The sequence below is a fragment of the Schistocerca nitens genome, chromosome 2 (assembly GCF_023898315.1).
Source record: "Schistocerca nitens isolate TAMUIC-IGC-003100 chromosome 2, iqSchNite1.1, whole genome shotgun sequence".
Classification (NCBI taxonomy): Eukaryota; Metazoa; Arthropoda; class Insecta; order Orthoptera; family Acrididae; genus Schistocerca; species Schistocerca nitens.
Genome location: NC_064615.1, coordinates 1,175,326,991 through 1,175,349,340, shown reverse-complemented (window position 1 = coordinate 1,175,349,340; position 22,350 = coordinate 1,175,326,991). Strand labels below are relative to the sequence as shown.

The 22,350-nt window shown below is 48.3% G+C and overlaps 1 protein-coding gene across 5 annotated transcripts in view; it reads right to left on the bottom strand.

The window, feature by feature from the left end:
* Positions 1-22,350, bottom strand: part of LOC126237512 (farnesol dehydrogenase-like) — a 269,788-nt gene that overhangs the window by 10,284 nt on the left and 237,154 nt on the right. For 3 of the 5 annotated variants that reach the window (XM_049947677.1, XM_049947678.1, XM_049947679.1), the window contains exon 3: positions 15,528-15,657. The exons of the other annotated variants lie outside the window; for them this stretch is intronic. In XM_049947677.1, coding sequence (XP_049803634.1) covers positions 15,528-15,657 — 130 coding nt within the window. The remainder of the gene's footprint in view (positions 1-15,527; positions 15,658-22,350) is intronic. 5 annotated transcript variants of the gene reach the window in all.

Below are 22,350 nucleotides of genomic sequence, written 5' to 3'. Positions count from 1 at the left end.
GGCCGATAACTGTAGAGTCGTGTTCCTCCTGCGGGTTTCGGGACTGGTACAAGTAAGCCTTCCATGAACATTGATGGCGGGTTCGCCGCGCCGGACAAAAGTTTCCAGTACATGTCCCTCCATCGTGGCAACATCAAATCTTTGAAGGTTCTGTAAAATTCGAGAGGTAAACAATTCCGGGCCGGGAGATCGATTCAGAGACGCTTTGGCTACAGCGCCTTGGACGTCGTCGGTGGTCACTTCAGAAGTCAGGAGGGTTGCAGCTGCTGCGTTTAGAGTACAAAGTGTCTCCTGGGCAACCTCAGCAATGGCTTCTGCACCGGCAGGTACTTCTTGATAGAAAAGTCTATAGTGCGTTATGAATGCATCCGCAGTGGTAGCTTGCGAAGTCAGCCGTCGTCCATGAGGTAGGTCTAAAGTTGTCATTAAAGCCTGTAGGCGTCGACGACCATTTTGAACAATATGATGCATAGAAGGTTCTTCACCGTTAATCCTATCTTGGCTGCGTGCTCGTACAATGGCTCCCTCTAGACGGCATCTGGTCAAGGATAAAATCTTTGCCTTGATGCGTTGAGCTTCTTTTAGACGATCCAGGGATGGAGGATGATCCATGAGTTCACGTAGAGCGCTATAGTAGAAATCAGGTTTGTGGTGATTCCACCTGGCTTGGCTCTGCCATAGTGTATCAATGTGCGTCGAATGGCCGGTTTGGCGCACAGCAACCACCACTGCAGTGTGGTCTCGTAACGCGTAATGCGTTGAACACAGGTGTGCCACGTGTCGGTGACCTGTTGTCGACATTCAGGGTCCCGCAGTAGCGTGACATTGAGTTTCCAAGGTGCTGCACTGCGCCATATAGATTGTCGACGTAGGTTCATGGTACAGATGTAGATGTCATGATCCGAAAAGGCAGACGGCCAACGTTCCGCGTCGAGGAGAACTGATTTCAGAACATCAGAGATGTATGTTCTATCAAGTCAGCTGGCGGAGTGGCTCGTGATGTGTGTATACCCCGGCGGTCGCCGTGTACCACTCGCCAAGTGTCGAGGAGACGAAGGCGGCGGACGAGGAAGCGAAGTTCCGGACATGTGGTGAAATGGGGGTATTGGTCTATGCGCTCGAGAACACAGTTGAAATCTCCAACTACGATGAGATGATCGTATCGGCCGAGGAATAAAGGCATGATATCTTCTGCGTAGAACTGGGAGTGATCCCTCCGTTTATCAGTGCCCGATGGGTCGTAGAGATTTATGATTTTGATTCCTTCAACTGTTATGGCCACCCCTCGCGCCGTTGGGAGGTATGTGACATCGGAAACTGCAATCCCTTCTCGTAGGGGGATGGCTGCGCCTGTGTGTTCCATAGCTGCAGGGGCGGTGTACGTCTCATATCCATAACACCCAGTCCAAGTTGCTGTCCTCAGTTCTTGTATCAGGGCGATGTTGATGTCCGCTGCTCTTAGCGTGTCACGGAGCAGTTGAAGTTTAACGTGGGAGCCGATTAGTATTGATAGTAGCTATTCGGTACGCCTGATGGGAGATCCGTGCTGCCGTGGTGAAGATTGTCGTGGTGGATGCTGGAAGTCCATAGAAGTCGCAGGAGTCGCTGTAGAATACTTCCCCCATTTTAGTGTTGGTCTAACGGAGGAACAGATCTCATTTCCGCATCAGATGGAGGTGGGAAATCCGTGTCATCCACCCATGAAAAATGTCCGACAGTTTTGACATCGGCGAGAGGTGGCAGCGCTGGCCGAATCGGCTCAATTGCGTCGGTGACAACAGGCGTGCTGTGTTCCATGGCTTCTGGGCGCGGGGCTTGCGCACGATCTCTGTTGGACGGTTCACCGTCTGGTGGATGACGCGTCTCCGTGGCAGAGGAGAAAGTGTTATCGTGTTCTCCGTCAGAGTGATGTGCCATCTCTTCGTCCTGCGGAGGTGGCTCAATGGTCGATTCTGACGTCTTGCGGCGTTTTTTTTTTTTTTTTTCGTCGTTTGGGCAACTTCTGCTTTCGGCAATGAGTTCCGGTGTCTGAGGAAGGAAGAGATTCACGTCATTCCGGTACAAAAGCCGCGGGTGCTATGATGCGGTCGTCATTCTCCAGAACACTCTCATTGGTATCCTTGAGATCTTCTAGCGTGGGTGTGTCCGGCTGTTGGACATGTTCACGGGTGACATCGCCGGTGTCAAGGCGCTGGGACGCCTCCAGGTGTATCGGACCAGAGAGACGCTCATGAACGGCGTCTTGTGACGGCTGGACGTGCAGTGTCGCCGCATAGATGACTGGAAGGGTGGTCGTGGATCTGTCGGTGTTCGTATCGTCGTGCCTTAGTTGTGTGATGCGGCGTTGCAGGCATTCATTACGGACGTGGCCTTCTTTGCCACAACCGGAACATGTTCGAGGTTGTCCGTCGTAAATGACCACCGCACGGCAGCCGCCGATAGAAATGTACGATGGAACGTGCCGTTTGAGATCGATTCGGACTTGTCTCACACCATTAAGCACCGGATAAGTCGTAAACTGTGCCCATGTCTCGGCTACGTGGCTCTGGACTTTTCCGAACGGGCTTAGCGCTGCGATGACTTCATCTTCATTCACCTCGAAAGGCAGTTCGAAGACACGGATCGTCCGAAGTCCAAGTCCTGCATGGTCGACATCCACAGGCCCGACGTTTCCGTCGGAGTGCCGAAATTTTAGTCCATGTCGCGTCCTTTGAATAATCTCGTTGCAGGCAGCGTCGGAAGTTATCTTAACATAAACGGCACTGCTAATGATCGATAGGTGTATGCCGATGAGTTCGTCACGCGGGATCTTCACGTCTTCGCGTAGGAAGCGTTCGACGGCCAGTGCCTTGGGTCGTGCGTATTCGTTTGAGAAGGTGAACTTAAGAGTGTTCTTCCTGTAAGAGTTGGCCATTAGAACTTGTTCGACTGAGAAGCGCTGTGACGAGGACGTAAACAAAACACTCCGCGCCCGTAGCGGCGTGGACGGCCGAGCGCGGTGCGCACTGCTGCCCTGCCGAACGCAGACTACCATCTGAGCTACCGAAGCACGACTCACGGCGGGTACTCACAGCTTTACTTCTGCCAGTATCTCGTCCTCTACCTTCCAAATTATACAGAAGCTGTCCTGCGCATAAAGAGAGAAAAGAGAGAAAATTTAGAAGTGAAATCCCAAAGGGAGACCAGAAAACGCCAAAAAGAAAAGGTCAAGAAGGGGTACCAAAACCGTACGTAATACAAAAACCAGCTGGATAGCCAGATCGACATAAGTATGAACACAGAATGGATGGAAGTGGCAGAGGGGAAGAAGGGGACCACAGAGGGAGCAGCACAGGGAAAGAAATGCAGCTTGGGAAGGAAGACTGGGCCCCAATATCTCGGTCCCTTGTGTGCCACACACGAACTCAAGAAAGAGCCGTGGGGACGATGGGGGGGGGGGGGGGGGGAAGAGACTAGTCTTGACAGGAATCCCTCGCCCATTTGGCGGAACCCTGCCTTCTCTCAAACAGTTGAACGACGCCATCTTGCAGTAAGTTCTTATCGCAATTAATGAACTCTTCATAATTTTCTGGAATATAAAAAAATAAACACATCAGTTAAGTGAAATCTTATATGTAAAAAGAAGGTAAGTTAAGTTTTTGCTGTATATTAGCAAAAGAAAGTAGTAGTAGTAGTAGTACTGGTTGTAGTAAAAAATCAAATTCATGACCAAGCTATCTGGCTACACTCCTATGATGGAAGCACCTTGGCTAGAACAATTCGCTGATAGAATTTCTCTTGCTTCAGTGCGTCCTCGACTGCTTACATATCCACTTGTCCACCACTACGATGATGAATGCCTTGTTTCTCGTTTTACTTTCGTGGAACTGAAGACGGCAATTCACTCAGCTACAGGCAGCTCTCCAGGCATTTGATAATGTTCACTATGCTATGGTATTGTGTTCAACATGCAATATTCCTCCTCTTGCATATACACAATCAACTTGGGGGGCCTAAAGATCCTGGCAAAGACTGAAGAACACACATAACAGTCCCAGTCCTGAAAAGAGGCAATGATATTTCTGAGCCAACTTCGTACCGACACATTGCTCTTTCCTCTTGCATTGGGAAGACTTTGGAACGATTACTTAAACAACAATTGGAGTGACGGCTGGAATAGCACAATCTTGGGCTACTTCCTAATTTGGATTGAAAAGGGAAAAGGCACAATTGACCACAGCTATATTTGTGGATATCGAGGGAGCACATGACAATGTAAACGCAGATATTTTGCTCCACAAATGGAGCGCTAGGTATGTCAGAAGAAATGGTTTTTGACATGAATATTTTCATCACGTTGCTTGATTAACTGATGGCCCATCGCACTGTCTCAACTCGAATTTAACAAGGAGCAATTATCAGTACTTCGTCATATGCTGCGTACGCCATGGCTATGGAAAAGCTCTTCCCACGTCGACTAAAATACTTCAGTATGCAGACAATATGTGATTATTTCTCGCTCCACTTCTTTTACAGACCTTAAAGCTGTATTTTTCTGTGCCACGATCCGTGTGAACAGCTGGCTGAGAGTGCACGTTACAAAAGCACCCACTGGTGAGTCACCTTTCGTTGTATTTTCCAAGCGTTGATTTCCACAGATTCCCGACAGAATTATCCTAGACTCTGAATGTTACTCAGTGTCATCACAGGATCTACTATTGGGCGTCGTCTAATTGATTCCCGGTTGTCATGTGTCCCTCACATGTACTAAGAGACTGCAAAAACTTACTTACTTACTCACTGGTCATGCCGGACTCTAGAGTCCATTACTGCAGCAACGTATTTTCGCCATCTGTCCCTGTCTTGGGCTATTTCCTTCCATTCACCTTCAATACATAGGCTTCTCAAATCAGCCTTCACATTGTCCTCCCATTTACGTCTCGGTCTCCCCACAGGACGTTTTCCCTTTAGGTGCCCTACCAGTACTCTGCGCGCTGCCCTGCCCTCATCCATTCGAGCTACGTGCCCCGCCCATCGCAGCCTACGTCAGGTGGTGGTGGTTGTTGGGATGTTTAAGGGGGACTAAACAGCTAAGGTCATCAGTCCCCCATTCCAAAAACAGGCGAGACAAAGGTGCGGAACAGATAAAACCCCAAGGGAAGGAGACTCCCCCCCCCCCCAGGCACTAAAGAACACAAATTAGCGAACGAACACTACAGAAAAGAAGAGTACAGACGAACACCAAACAGAAAGAAACAGAAGAAAAGAAAATGGTCGGAGACTGGTTGACTGACCACAAGAACAAAAAAAAAAGGGAAAGAGTCAACCACCCGACGACACAACAAAACAGCAACAAATATTGAGACACGAGGACAAAAGACACAGAAAGGGAAAGGTGCAGGACCTCCCTAAATCGAACCATAAAAAGGACTACCATGGATAAAATGTAAAACATTGTCAGCCATGGAGGCATCGTCGGATAAAACCAAAGCCAAAGTGCCCAGGAGATTAAAAGATTGCCGGAGTGTGCGCAGTCGAGGACACTCCAGCAAAATGTGGCCGACCGTCAGCCGGGACACACCGACACAGGGGGGGATCGTCCTGACGCAACAGATGGCCGTGCATCAGGTATGTATGGCCGATGCGCAGCCGACACAGGACCACCGAGTCCCTGCGAGAAGCCCGCAGGGAGGAACGCCACACATCGGTCGTCTCCTTGACAGCCCGCAGTTTATTCGGGGCTGTCATGCCACGCCACTCAGCAGCCCACATCCCAAGCACCTGACGGCGCAACACCAGCTGCTGGTCGCGAGCCGTAAGGCCGATCTCCAAAGCTGGGGCGTCTATCGCCCCTTTGGCCAGCCTGTCAACACGTTCGTTCCCCGGGATGCCAACGTAACCTGGCGTCCAAACAAAAACCACCGAACGACCAGAGCGGGCAATGGTGGAAACAGACTCCCGAATAGGACACCAGAGGAGAAGAGGGATAGCAGCGGTCGATGGCCTGGAGGCTGCTCAGGGAGTCACTGCAGATGACGATGGACGTGCCTGAGCAGGAACGCATATGCTCAAGAGCGCGCAAGATGGCCACCAGCTCTGCAGTAAAAACACTACAGCCAGCTGGCAAGGAGCGCTGTTCAACATGGGCAGCGTGAGCAAAAGCGTAGGCAGTGCGACCATCAACCAGGGAACCATCGGTGTAGACAGTCTCACAGCCCGGAAATGAGGCGAGGAGCGCAAGAAAACGGCGACGGAGGGCCACAGGCGGAACCGAGTCCTTGGGTCCCTGTGCCAAGTCCAGACGGACGGACGGCCAGGGCAAACACCAGGGAGGCGTAGGTGCATGGACCCGGAAGGGAGGCAGAAGAGGGAATGACCCCAGTTCGGACAGCAGGGACTGGACGCGGACAGCTATGGAAAGCCCAGACCGAGGACGCTGTTCGGGCAGATGGAGGACCGTGACAGGGAAAAGCAGGCGACGATTGGGATGGCCTGGCGAGCAATGAACGTGGACAGCATAGTCGGCGAGCAGTCGACGGCGGCGAATCCGCAGCGGGGAACCCCAGCCTCGACCAGTAGACTATCCACGGGGCTCGTACGAAATGCGCCAGTTGCAAGCCGAACCCCACAGTGGTGTATGGGATCTAACAACTTCAACACTGAGGGTGATGCAGACCCATAGGCCAGCCTCCCATAATCAAGCCTGGACTGCACAAGGGCTCTGTACAGTCGCAACAGCGTGCAGCGATCCGCACCCCAAGATGTGTGGCTCAGGCAGCGGAGGGCGTTGAGGTGCCGCCAGCACTTTTGCTTCAGCTGAGTAAAATGAGGAACTCATGTGAGCCGGGCATCAAACACGAGACCTAAGAAACGGCAAGTGTCCACCACCTCAAGCAGGTGGCCGTCGAGGTAAAGTTCAGGATGAGGGTGGACCGTCCGACGCCTGCAGAAGTGCATAACTCGAGTCTTGGCTGCAGAGAACTGAAAACCGTGAGTCAGAGCCCATGATGCTGCCTTGCGAACGGCTACTTGCAGCCTGCGTTCGGCGACTCCCGTAGTCGTGGAGCTAAAGGAGATGCCGAAGTCGTCGGCATACAAAGAAGGAGACACCGACGACCCCACAGCTGCAGCCAGACCATTAATAGCCACGAGAAATAAGGAGACGCTCAACACCGAGCCCTGCGGGACCCCATTTTCCTGTATATAAGATGAACTAGAGGCGGCACCGACTTGCACTCTGAAAGAGCGGCGCAATAAAAAGGTTTGAAGAAAAGCCAGGAGCCGACCATGAAGACCCCACTCATACAACGTGGCAAGGATGTGATGCCTCCATGTGGTGTCATACGCCTTCCGCAGATCGAAAAATACAGCAACGAGATGCTGACGTCGGGCAAAGGCCGTACGGATAGCAGATTCCAGCCGCACCAAATTGTCCGTGGCAGACCGGCCCCGATGGAAGCCACCCTGGGATGGAACGAGGAGACCGCGCGACTCAAGGACCCAACACAAACGCCGCCCCACCATACGTTCGAGCAATTTGCACAAAACGTTGGTGAGGGTAATGGGACGATAGCTGTCCACCGCCAGTGGGTCTGCCCCGGGCTTCAAGATGGGGACAATAACACCCTCTCGCCATTGTGACGGGAACACGCCTTCGCTCCAAATGCGGTTAAATACCGCGAGAATGTGTGTCTGGCAGTCCCGGGAGAGATGCTTCACCATCTGCGCGTGGATGCAGTCCGGTCCTGGTGCTGTATCAGGGCAATCGGCGAGGGCAGCGAGGAATTCCCTCTCGCTGAAAGGAGCATTGTATTTTTCAGAACGACGCGGTCAAATGAGAACTGCATCCGCTCGGCTCGCTCCTTGAGAGAGCGAAAGGCGGGGGGATAAGAGGCAGTCGCCGAGCTCTTCGCAAAGTGCGCGGCAAGCTGTTCAGCAATGGCGGCAGCGTCCATGCACACAGCGCCGTCCAAGGAGAGCCCAGGTACACCCATAGGGGTCTGGTATCCATAAATCCGCCGGATCCGGGACCACACGAGCGAGGGGGAGACACGGGAGCCCAAGGAGGAGACATACCGCTCCCAGCACTCCTGCTTACGCCGTGCAATAAGACGGCGGGCCAAGGCATGGAGCCTCTTAAAGGCGATGAGGGTCTCCAGAGATGGGTGCCGCCTATGACGCTGGAGAGCCCGCCTACGGTCGCGAATAGCCTCAGCAATCTCCGGCGACCACCAGGGTACAGCCTTCCTCTGAGGGAGTCCAGAAGAGCTGGGGATGGCAGCCTCGGCCGCCGAAATGATGGATGTGGTTAAGACACGGACCACCCCGTCAATGTCACCCTGGGGGGGGGGGGGAGAGTCAGTGGTTGCAGCAGAAGTAAAAGCCGGCCAGTCAGCCCTGTGGAGAGCCCAGCGGGGCAGGCGCCCAGAAGAATGACACTGGGGCAGTGACAAATAGATGGGAAAATGGTCACTACCACACAGGTCAGGATGCACTCTCCAGTGGAGGGATGGGACAAGTCCAGGGCTGCAAAGAGAGAGATCAATGGCCGAGAAAGAGCCATGAGCCACACTGAAATACGTGGGAGCACCGGTATTCAAGAGGCTAAGGTCGAGCTGAGCCAACACATGCTCCACGGCCCGACCGCGGATATCGGAGACAGTCCCACCCCATAGAGGGTTGTGGGCATTGAAATCGCCCAGAAGCAGCAAAGGTGGCGGGAGTTGAGCCAGCAGCGCAGCCAAGACATGTTGGGGGAGCTCCGCATCCGGAGGAATGTAAACAGAGCAAACAGTAATAGCCGGCGAGAGCTCAACTCTGACAGCGACTGCCTCTAAAGGCGTCTGAAGGGGTACTGGCGAGCTACGGACAGTGGTGAACAAAAAGACAAACCCCACCTGACGCTCGTTGACAGGCAGCGCGGTTCTTATAGTATCCCCGATAACCGCGAAGGGCGGGGGCCGCAGTGCCGGAAACCAAGTTTCCTGCAGAGCAATGCAGAGAACAGGGGAACAGGGGAATCACTCAGAAGCATCCGGAGCTCAGGCAGGTGGCGGAAATAACCACCGCAGTTCCATTGGAGAATGGAAGCAGGAAGGGACTGGGAGGGCGTGAATGCGACTAAGAGGCAGACAGCGCCTCAGAGCCAACTGCCGCCACCGGGGGAGAGTCAGCTGAGTCCATAGGAGAGGCTCCTAAGGGTTCCGTGAGGCGAGATCCGCGGCAGAGGCGAGGATCTCCACCTCATCCCCGGAGCCAGGACTGTACAGCAGGCGGTGCTGAAACCGCCGGAACGTCCTTCTTCTTGGACAGAAGCCGTTCCTTCTTCTCACGTCGGCCCTTAGGGTGAGAGGGCTGGGAGAGCTTCTCTAAAGGAGCGTCGGAGGCTGACGACGACGCAGAAGCAGCAGGTGGCGGAACCTTCAACCACTGGCTGACATCCGGCTGGGTAGGAGAAGAAACGGAGGAAGGGAGAGCCCCGAGGGACCCCTTCCGCGAGAGAGGAACCGGCGGAGGCAACGCCGGCAGAGAAGGAGGGGGAGGGATCGAGCCTCCCGGTTGTGGAGCAGATGTCACTCCTGAAGTAAGCGTGGGGGGAGCGACAGAAGAGGGTTTGCCCCCAACTGCTAAGGGGGCAACAGAGGAAGGCTTGCCCCCAGGCACAAGGGGGACAGACAGAGATACACAGCCCCGAGGGCCCACTGAAGGTGGCACAGATGAAGCGACAACCGTCGCTCGCGTGGGCGACGATAACGTGGCTGCAGCATAAGATGTTCGAATGGAAGCAGGATACAACCTTTCATATTTCTGTTTAGCCTCCCGATAAGTAAGCCGGTCCAGGGTCTTAAATTCCATTATCTTCCGCTCCTTATGAAGAATGGGGCAATCCGGCGAGCATGGAGAGTGGTGCTCCCCACAGTTGACACATACAGGCGGAGGCGCACATGGAGAATCGGGATGAGAGGGGCGTCCGCAATCTCGACATGTAGCGCTGGATGGGCAACGGGAGGACATATGCCCAAACTTCCAGCACTGGAAGCACCGCATCGGGGGAGGGACGTATGGCTTGACGTCGCAACGGTAAACCATCACCTTGACCTTCTCGGGCCAAGATAAAGGCACCGGTGGCCACCCTGTTTGTCTTGGGTCCTCTATGTACACGACGGACAAAATGCACACCACGTCGTTCCAAGTCGGCTCTCAGCTCGTCATCGGATTGCAACAAGAGGTCACGATGGTAAATAATCCCCTGGACCATATTTAAGCTACCGTGGGGAGTGACGGTTACAGGGACGTCACCCAGCTTATCACACAAGAGCAACGCTCGTGACTGGGCTGGGGAGGACGTCTTGAGGAGGATGGACCCATTCCTCATTTTTGACAACCCCGCCACTTCCCCAAACTTATCCTCCAGGTGTTCCACAAAAAACAGAGGCTTCGTCGTAAGAAAGGAGTCACCATCAGTCCTGCTGCAGACAAGGTATTGCGGTACGTAAGGCTCCTGCTTGGCACTAGATCGGCGTCCCTCCCATGGCGCAGCCAACGAGGGGAACGTCTGAGGGTCATATTGCACAGCATCAAAGTCGACTCTACCTCGCTTAGAGACGCTGGTGGCCGTGCGACCACCAGCTTGGTGTGATTTATTGCGCTTCATTGTGCCACATCCGCCCAGATGCCACCTACTCCAAACGAAGGCTCTCCCCAAGGGCGCCACCCAGCCAAAGCAACGGGTACCTGGCCGATATCCCGTTGCCCGGAGTCCCCGTGCCCCAGACAAGATGGGCACATACTCCTTGGCATGCATGGGGAGGAAACAGCTCTGGCATCTGTAGTGCGATCCCTGTGTGGTCAGGGGGCTACCACCAAGAGGGTACATGACGACCCCACCACAACGGACTGGCTACCGTGCTGGATTTTAGGTGTTGAAAGTGTCCACAGTTGTCGTGGGTACTAAGAATGGTATTGTGCACAAGGCGAGAAGGAGGCAACCCAGGAGACGTTGGGCGTAAATCCCGCCACACGACAAGAGGTAACATGCAAGATGGTGGTGCATGATGGACCAATAGAAAAACACCACGTAAGGTGTCCTTCCCCAAATGGCACGCACTAACAACGGAAATTTGGAAAAAAGGAGGTCAAACCCAAGAGGGGACCATCACAGAAGGCCGAAACGTTTGAGACTCCTTTTAGTCGCCTCTTACGACAGGCAGGAATACCGCGGTCCTATTCTTACTCCCGAACCCGCAGGGGGGTGCCTACGTCAGGGATTGAATAGAGTCCACGAACCTCTTCGTTACGCATTTTTCGCCACTCTCCGCTAACGTCATCCTTTTTTGCTCCAAAAATTTTTCCTCAAAATTTTGTTTTCAAATACTCGAAACGGCTTTTCATTTTGCACAGTGAGAGACCAAGTCTCACATCCATACAGCATAAATGGTAGAATAACAGTTCTGTATACTCTAATCTTTAAATTCCTAGCCAATGTTGAAAATAATCTATTCAGTGAGAAGTAGCACGCATTTCCCACCCGTAATCTCTTCTTCAGTTCTGCTTCAATCTCATTTCTCGAAGTGATGTCCACGCCTAGATACTTAAATGTGTTCACTTTTTCAAACTGCCTGTCTCCAACTCTTAACATTTCCTGATCTACTGCTGTTGGCATTCTAGTAGTAACCAGGTATTTAGTTTTGTCTTCACTTATCCTTAGACCTACATCTTCACTAGCCTTGATTAACGCTGTTACAGATTCTTTCCTATCACTAATGATGTTTAGATCATCTGCATACCCTAATATCTTAATATTTCCATTTAACTCCACACCCTCTGAATTATCTGCTGCCATTCGTACAATACATTCTAGAACTAAATTAAAAAGTAGCGGAGACAGGGCATCTCCCTGTCTAAGTCCGTTCTTTATTACAAATTCTTCTGACTCCAATTTCCGTATTCTACCTTTCGTGTTTTTCAAACTCGCTTCTATAAGTCTAACATACTTCTTTGGTAATCCAAGTTCCAAAAGAATTCGGTACAATTTTGATTGCAATAGAGACTACAAAAAAGCATTAAATATTATCCAATCAGTCTCCCGAGTTTGGAGGGGGATCTCATCCAACCCATTTATTGACGCCCTACAAAACCTTACTTCGAACAAGACTTAAGTACAGTAGTGTGGCGTCCCATATTGGGCGAAAGGACATTCTCAGAAAATCGGACAAATTTCAGTTTAGATGTATTCGTCACTGCTTAGGCACTATGGGCTCTGCCTTATACAACACCCTGTTAGTTGAAGCCTGTGAAATGGTTTTACAAAACAGAAGGAAATTGCTGGTGGACCAATTTCTACCGAATAGGATGTCCTTTTTAAATCATCCTTTGCGTTCCAAACTGGAGGCCCTTGACTATTTGCCGGAATAGCGACTCTCCGCCAGCCTCCCCCCGCTCTAGTGATTAGCTATAGAACATGGAGTCACCTGCCAACAAAAAACCTCAGCACAAGATCACTTCCTATATGCACGCACCATCATTGAGTCGTGTCTCATGAAGTGCTTATACATTTAGAAAGCCTGTCACTAACGGAAAATTCACTCATCTATGGTGACAGAATGACCAGAAAAGGCCGGACTGATTGCACACTTATATTGTGATGGCCCCAAATTAAGTTAGGGAGAAAATGCGGGATGTGCCTTTTTCCACAAATACGGTCTCGAAAATGTTCCATCTGCCACAGGAAACTTCGACTTCTTTTCTGCGGAAGCTGTAGCCATACTAGGAGCTTTGAAATATGTCAACTCCCTTCACTTTTTCAAGGTCTTTATTTCATTGTGTTAGACAACATCAATGCTACAATATTTTACGGACGCCAGTTAATAGACGTTGGCTGCTGATAGGATCGTATATATGATCGAAGTTCAGCCCTTCAGCATCAGCTGAGGTCTGAATATGATCTGTTGAATCACCGAAAATGGTTGCCATATAATAAAATAACATCAAAACAAGGGCTGCAGGTGTTTCATTTTATTACGCACTGCAGTTACTCCGACACTGGTCTGAGACTGTAATAACACCATACAAAGTGACATTAATCACGTTGTCTCCACATGTGCAAACTATGAGAGACATAGCCAATCTTTTTTACAACAATTATACCGTCTGAAAGCGGAGGTACCTATGAGTGCAAACATTCTATTTTCTTTGAGTAATGCTCACATAAAAAAGAGGTTTTCAGATTGTTATACGCTGCCAAGATATCTGTGTAACAGTAACATAGCACTGGGAACTATGTTAACTGTTAATATGTATTTTATATGTATATTTATTTTAATGTAGGCTCTGAACAGTTGTATATCTAATGCTCATATTACTTTGTTTTAAGTATTAACTTGTGTTGTTAATCGTTAATGTTGTATTTTTATCACTTGCGTCATCTATGTATAGGTTGAACTATGTGTCTCAGTTACGTTCAGCTGGCTAAATGACCGTTAGTTGCCGGAAGGTAAATAAATAAACAATTTTTTCACTTCCACGGCTTCACGGAACGGGATCTCTGAAAAACAAATGAACAACAAAGGGCGTAGTGGCCACCAAGAGTAGAACTCGGCTACAAACAGCTGTGAGAGGCCAACAATATCTAGAGTCCACACATACCAGCAAAACTAGTAGCACCTAAACACGATTGGGTCGGCGTTAAAACATTGTGCATAAAATGAAAAAAAAAGGAAAAAATACTCGGCTGTAGACCCCGAAGCACCCCACTAAAGCTTAAACTGTTTAACAGTTTTCCGTTAAGGCCGACGGTCCTTTCCTTCATGCTGATCTTTGACAGTACCATTTGCGACAGAGTCGCAGAGACTGCAGTTTTGCTGCTACTGCAACAGGCTACTATAAGGTCTTTTCTCTCTGTAGAGGGAATTACCTTTAAGATATTTAATAAGAGCCGTCACTTCTTACCTAAGTGGAAATTCCGTAGAGGTCTTCTGGATTTCGCCATATCGCGCAGCCAGGCAGTTGTCTTGGGAGACAGCACCATCGTCGGTGTCCGCGACACCATTCAGGCGGAGCTATTAACGAGGCACGGCAGCCACATGGATAGGCTGCGGTGGAGCTTTCCGAAGCAATCAAGACAAAGGCGCGCGCAAGTGACATTACGCACCGGGGAACTACTTAACACTACGTTATTAGCAGCACCTGCGCATGGTATTCGTCGCGAGCCGAGATGCGGTTATAGTTTCTGCTTACAGAAAACCAAATCGTAGATGAAAGTCGCCTCAGTCGGAATATAACCATACTGTTCACAGTATCAAACTTCATTAACAGCACTCCTATACAAAATGCATACTGAAGTGTACAGCTGTTGACAAAAGTGGTAGTTATGATGCGATCTTTGACTCCACAACAGATTTTCATTGTCTACAGTAATAAAAAAAAATAGTCGTCTTCAATCGTACATCTTCTATGAACCAGCCTTTTTGTCCTCACTTTTTTGCTTTGTTTTGCATGTTAAAATTCTCTGATGGAGACATAGAAAATCAACATCACATGGGTTTCCTCTTCATTCGAGATTTGTTTTTACACAATGTCAATATATCTTCGTGTTTATAACACTTTGATTTCAATTGATCAAAAATCCTTTCTTCCCCGATTCCCCGATTCGTAGAGTTTCTCCAACTGTATAATGGAAGTAAAGTAAAACCTGGATGTGAAATGTCTCCTCTCAAGTGGTCTCAAACAATTCCTTTCTCAAAGCTGGAGGGAAATCTCAACATACTTCTTCCGTTTCCTTACTACCGAACTTGATCGAAAGTATCTGGATACCGGTATGCAGTCAGGAACTGAACATCGGTTGTCACGAGAGGCTGACCCGCCATTACCGCAGGAGGCGGAGTGTGTGGTGTTGGCAGCAGTGGGCAGGAACAGCACAGTGGTTCAGTCAGGAGAGCTCAGCACACTTGGTGTTGCCAGCAAGAAGCTACGGGAAAACGTGAGTGTAGAATGGGTCTCGCATGGCTCACGAAGGCCACAGAAGGTGCGAATGCACCGCGCGAATCGAACAACATCCCAACGTAGGACTTTTCTGACAGTTTCACTAACGTTCTGTGCTTTCTAGTAAAGTGGGGGAAGGCTAAGTGAAAAAGCTGAATCTTTAAAACGACCATCTTAACTCTTCTCCGTTCTTATTAATCCTGTCCTGAAATTTTTAGTCACGAGATGGCTCTTGCGGACGCCTATTTCACTGACAACGCACGAATAATATTAATTTTCTTTAAGATAACATAAACTTTAACAGCATATAAAATGAACAATTTTCACATTGCTATCCTAAAACGAGATGACTGCTAAAAACTGGTTTTTCTGTTCATGTTTCCTTCCTAAACAAACACTTAATAGGATGCAGCGTGGAATGTATTATCTGCTTCGAAGGTACGTCTCAGTAAGACTTACTTTAATAGGTATTCTACATAGTGTCCACGCCAAAAGAAACGTAACAGTTAATTGGTACGTGCAGTCCTCTACGTGGCTGTTAAGTGGCGACGCGCTGTCAGAGAACCCACCTGCTGATGTGGATGATGAAGCCGTCGTCGACGCCCCTCCTCAGCATGTCCTGCACGGCCTCCCTGGTGCAGATGCTCAGACCCAGCACGTTCACGTCCAGCTGCCGCCTCCAGGCGTCCGTGGGGGCGGCTGTCCACAACACACGTACAACAGTCAGCAGACGCCGGCACCACGCCAAAGTACACGACTCATCCAAAGTGACTGACACGTCACCCCAAGTAATGGTAACGCTTTACCTTGTAAGTAAACTGGAGAAGCCCCTCCTGTGATTTCACTTAGCACTAGACGAACGCTTATTAACGGAAATAGCATCACATAGGATATTAAACGAAATTTGTAATTGGACTGAGGCTTTTTTTGGTAGTGAGAGTACAGCATGCTATCCTGGATTTAAAGCCGTCAGCAGATGCAGGAGGAAATGCAGGTGTGTCCCACGTATGTATGTTGGGACCCTTACTGCTCATGTTTACTAATGACCTCAAACATAACAACAACAACAATAAGAAGAATAAAAGCAGACTTTTTGGAGATGATGCAATGTAATGAAGTTGCTTAAGTATTTAGGTAGACCTCGATAACATTTTAAACTGGCGCAGACAAATTCAAAATCGTCCCGTTCAAGAAACACAAGAAAGGAGTATCGTTTCAGCACAATCCCACTGAGTCACAAATGGAGTCAACTCACGCATATCGAGTACCGTACCTAGATGTATCATTTTTTGGGGACATACGTAAGTTCGTAAATCCTCTGTCATAGATTCATATAACTGGTAATAAATATCCATATACAATGACTGAATGCTTGTAAGCAAAGTGGATATACACTCACTGGATCAAATATGAGTCACTCTTTTATGAAGGAGTACACTATGCAAAACTGCATGTGTTTCAGCAATTAAAATGGATCTGAGTTAATCATCAAACAAGAACAACCTTGATGCTCAGTGCAGTACACAATGAATTTACTAACGCCATAAATTATTTTGACCCTATCAATGAAACTAAAGGTCGGTACTTTCCACAATATTTATCATTTGAAATGTTTAAATGTATCTAATGATAGCCTCTGATTTAAAAAGAACTCTACGATTTATTACGAAAGATATCTGTAACTACGAAGCGTTCAAACCAATCATGACATGAATGTTACAGTGACATACTTTCCAATGAGATTTGCAAAAGTAAGACTGTCAATTGCTCAATTACTCACTGGGGTGTGGTTACTAAATAATCTCGTAACTGACTCTGTGAAATATACCGTAAAAGGGCTATACGACGAGAGTAACTGTATTTGAAAAAAGAACCTCGTAATCACAAAGACCCGAAGATGCACTGATGAAAATGAGACAGTGAAACGTATCATGAATCTGAAATACGAACTCTTGTCCATCATACTATCCTGGAGCTATAATCAACGCTCACCACAATTTCAGTTCTAATACGAATAGAGAGTGGAGACACAGCGCCTCGCTGCCATGAAGCTGGCCAGTACAATTGGCCTGCTGAGGGCACGAACAATGCACCGCGGAAGAGTGATCCAGTTTAGAATGCAGCCCGCAAATCATGGTTTGTTCACCTCGAAACCTCAAACTGATGTCTTTTTAAATCTGTGAAAAACTGGTGCTACAGCTCGTATTTTGTGCATACAGTACATGTAAAACTAAAATATTAGCATAATATGACAATAAAAATATACATTAATGGAACTTTAATAACATAATGCTCACTAACAAACAGAAAATGAACGAAAAACGAAGGTGAAAACGACATGCAATAATAACTATCACTAGCAGTAATTGCAGACTCCGAATTTTATATTTTAAAACTGCCACTAGCGAACTGCGTGAGTAATAATGATAGCAATGACTAACCAACTGACCGTATACCTCTCACAAAACAACTGCTGAACATGTAACTAAGTGTTCGGTGGAATAATAGGTGACGTCAGAACACGCAAGTGGAAATTGAATTAAATGATGAAATCAGGCACGCAACGAAAAGAAAACACGCACAGACACACGCACACACACACGCACAGACAGAGAGAGAGAGAGAGAGAGAGAGAGAGAGAGAGAGCAGACCAAAACCAGTACGAACTTTAATTTAACCCTACTAGAAATGGATTCACAATGCATTTCACGGGACCAGAGAAGAATCTGAGAATGTATATGTGCTGGGTGCATACCAGGTGGTACTAAACATATGGATGTATAAAGTATAAGGGGGCGATCAAAAGATTTATGTTTGGGGACACAACTGCAGTGTATATGCAACACATCACTACTCCGATGCGTTCATTTGAGCACTGACATGTAGGAAAGGGATTGTTGTCGCATTTGTGTCTTTCCAACATGCGTGTGGTAAATTCAGAAACTTGAACTATGGCGATGTTATTACCAAATGCGTCGTCCAAAATAGAACCAACGTCCTATTATTCTGTTCTTAGCTGCCGAAGGACACCGGTGGACGTCCATTAGAGAACGAAGAGTGTGCATGGGGCAGTATGTGTGTCAGAATCCACCACTGCGGAATGGTGCGACAGGTTCCGTGCGAAAAGGGGTGCCGCTGTTTCATGCTAATGCACGTCCTTTTGTCGCAAATGTCGTAACGCAGACATTACACCAACTGAATTGGGAGACTCTCGTGACCCGTTCTGTGGTCATCATCTCTCCCCATGCCATTACGACGCCTTCGAACCTTTAAGAAAGCCCTTGACGGGTTGACATTTCCTGTCAAGTAAAGATGTGCAGCAGGCAGTAACGGACTTCTTCGCGCAGTAGGACACGGAGGTTTCTTGAACTTGGTGCGTCGGTGGCACGATTGCCACAGGGCTCACGGCGATTTTGCCTGATTGACGTACTGATTCCGCACAGTACCGTCGTCAAACAGAAACGTTTTGAAACTTCCTGGCAGATTAAAACTGTGTGCCCGAGTTCGAGTCTCGGTCGGGCACACAGTTTTAATCTTCCAGGAAGTTTCATATCAGCGCACACTCCGCTGCAGAGTGAAAATCTCATTCTAGAAACGTTTTGATCGTCCCCTTAGACCTTTGCTTGATAAATGCCTCTATAAGTAGGCAAGCATTCCTTCCCGATCTCAGGATGTTCAGACGACCCGTTGAAGAAGAGGTTGGTTTGTAGGTCTTAGAGATGAAATTTATTTCTGGATGACTTTTGCTGTGACCAAATGAAATGATTGTATAGCGCCGGCCTCTGTAGTCGAGCGGTTCTAGGTGCTTCAGTCCGGAACCACGCGGCTGCTACGGTCGCAGGTTCGAATCCTGCCTCGGGCATGGATGTGTGTGATGTCCTTAGGTTAGGTTTAAGTAGTTTTAAGACTTGGGGACTGATGACGACAGATGTTAAGTCCCATCGTGCTTAGAGCCATTTAAACCATATGAGGTACTATTGCCACTTACGGAAAGTCTCTCTTTTCAATACCACTTCGACAACATGGACATCGATGATATTATGATGAAGACACATTACGTTGTCGCAAAGCAGAGAAACTCCATACCGGCTGATCTGGTTCAAATGGCTCTGAGCACTATGGGACTTAACTACTGAGGTCATCAGTCCCCTAGAACTTAGAACTACTTAAACCTAACTAACCTAAGGACATCACACACATCCATGCCCGAGGCAGGATTCGAACCTGCGACCGTAGCGGTCGCGCGGTGCCAGACTGTAGCGCCTAGAACCGCTCGGCCACTCCGGCCGGCAAAACGATGGCTGATCTAGAGGCAGTAATGCTAATCAGCAGACAACGAGCTGTGGAAACTGACCACATCAAGCACTATCATGTTGGTCTAAAAGCTCACAGATCCCAAGAGTGACATACTGGATAGGCCAATATCAGTTCCTGAATGACGGCACTATAGATGTTGAAGTGGGTTCCCGACCTGGAATGCGCAGTTAGGTATTAATGCAAACTTTCATTAGCCAGCAAAGCTTTTCTAGCATGTTCTTTTATACACGAGGAGTTCGTTTACTTTCGAATTACAGAAACATTGGTTCGTGAAATAAAATTACGTTCTGCTCGAACGCCCAGGAAACTTTTATTGAAGCCGGCAGCTGTCGTGGAAACTTCACCGGCACATTTCACCACTCACGAAGGAAAGGTTCCAGATACTGGCTAGCTATCTACGTATTCAGAATGTTTGCTATTATAGAGGACAATTAAACAAGCAAATAATCCTCATAAACATTTGTCCTCAAGCCGTTTCCCCGATACGACGTATTAAGACAATACAGGAACACCTTGCAACAGAATCCCCGAGGATCCAGACTGCAGACATGCTCTTAAGGACGAACACATGGCAAGATATTTTTCACATGGCCACCATTGGTATGAAGGGAGGTCTCAGCGCTTCACCTCATCGATGCCCGCACACATTCCAAATGCGCTGACAACCATCCACAATGTGTTCTCAGAGTTAACAGACACTATCAACACGGCTGGAATACACAAACGCTTTTACAGATCCCCACACAAAAAAGCTGGTTCCAGCCGGATGACATGGAGGGCACCTAGTATCCACAATGATAAATTCACATGAGGTCAATTTTTGAATCTAATTTACGCGTCTGTTGCGTTGTTTCAAACTAGACGCACCCTTATAGATTACCAGTGTTGCCAGTGTTGTGAGTGCAGCTGTGTATACTCGTTCGTTGTATCGGCAAAACTATTGGTTTCCATAGCGACAGTGTGTCTTTAATAGGGTTCTTCATTATTCATTGTCTGCTACTCGCCCGTTTTGTTTGTAAGACCTTCCATACTATGGAAATCAAAGTGAAGTCCGTGGCAGAGACTGCTCCCACTGTGTCAAATATTAGGGTTTCTGCCCACTCCATTCGCATACGGGGCGTCAGGAGATTAATTTTTAATTCATGTGTGGACGCTAATCTGATCTCTGCGGTCCCTATGGGAACGAAAGGTATATGGCTAGATTCCACATTCGATAAAAGTTTTTTTTAAATTCTGTATGCCGGCTTTCGCGGGATGGTTGGCGTCTACCTTCAAGAATCAGCCAGTTCAGGTTTTTCAGCATCTCAGTGGTGCCCTCCAGTGGCTGAAACAAATCTCTGACCATTCGCACGTGTGGGATGCGTCGGTCAGACGTATTACGTGTCCGCATCCACCAACGGCCATCGCGCTGGTGGCGGAATTGAACGCCCTATCATAAGAAATCCTCACCAACCTTGTGGCCAACATGGGAGCAAGTTGCCGCGTATGCATTGCCGTCCGCAGTTATCACACACCCTATGAAGAAGCGTGCCTCGTCATTCGTACTTTCATGTGAACCATCATGAACCGCGGAGACTTCAGCGTAACGATTCATTTCGAACGGAGGTAGCATTTCTGCTCGTCTCACTGCACTTGTCATTCAGTTACCTACTGTACTATAGTGTTGCAGTTCTTTCTATGTATGGTGCAAGTTTCATCAAGATTTGTTACTTTGCAGTGACACATTATTAGGAAGTTACGTTCGTGCTTAAGTTTTGCACAGAATGGCACTTTCAGATCCAGTTGAAAGCCGAAAGTGGTCACGGGCTTGCGGAGAAATTTCCTGTCGGAGCACAAAAAAGGCGAGTATGTTGCTCTTTAAAAGAATGACAAGTGAAGAACGATTAAAATTTCGTTCAAAAATGGACATGCCCCTTACCTACACATCTGGAACGATGCAGATCCCCTAACCTATGATGGTTGCCGCTCATCTATATTATTCGTTTCCGATGTCTGGTGTCTCGTTTGCTCCCACCACTACTATATCCACGCATGTCTCTCTTTCACTGCCACTTTCTCTCTCCCACCATCACTCTCTCCTCTCCTCTTTCGCACTGGTACTGCCTCCTTTCTTTTCCACCACCACTGTCTCTCTGCTACCCTCTTTCAGCACAAAAAAGAGCGATTATGTTCGCATGCCAAAACTTTTGGTGTGGGAGTTCGAATGAGGCAGCTGGTTCCCTTCTTTTCTGTCAGAGTCTTAAGGACGAATACTTTCGCCTTGTCTGTGCTCCGAAAGGAGTATCTTCCCGCTGGTTCCTTTCTTTTCCCTGCTACAATGTGTGTACTGCTTATACGAAAACGAATTCTGTAGCTCATTACAATTTAGAAAATATATTTTTTATACTTCGACGCATTTATATACTTGACACACAAACAATAAGTAACTAACAATAATCTAAGGTTCACACAAAATCGTTGACCTTACATTTTCTGGATGCTTTGCTCAAAGATCGCAATTCATCGAAAACGCCCGGCTTACGATTCATATCTTAAAAGAGTAAATGTGTATGAGATATATTTTAACAAATTTGCGATCTTTCCAGTTTTACAGGATTTTTGGCAGTCATCTTAACCTTCCTTCAGGCATGTTATTCCCCTTTTATCCCCTGTTTGTCACTGAAGTGACCTCTATAGGCGTGTGACAGTCCATTATTCAGAGACAGCGTGTCATCAAATTTTACTGGGAAGAAATGCTGACGTAGAATTTAGTGTGGCGACCTGAGAAACCCTTGCGATGACCCTAGAACCACTGTTACGTCTCCACTGCGTCAGTTGAAAGTACACTTGCGCCTGAAGCTGGGTATTACGTGTACAATTTGTTACAAATGTGCAGTAACTTTGAACCTCTGGATCTCAGTAACAGAAATATACATGTGAAATCTTATGGGACCCAACTGCTAAGGTCATCAGTCCCTAAGCTAACACACTACTTAACCTAAATTACCCTAAGGACAAACACACACACGCCCATGCCCGAGGGAGGACTCGAACCTCCGCCAGGGCTAGCCGCACAGTCCATGACTGCAGCGCACG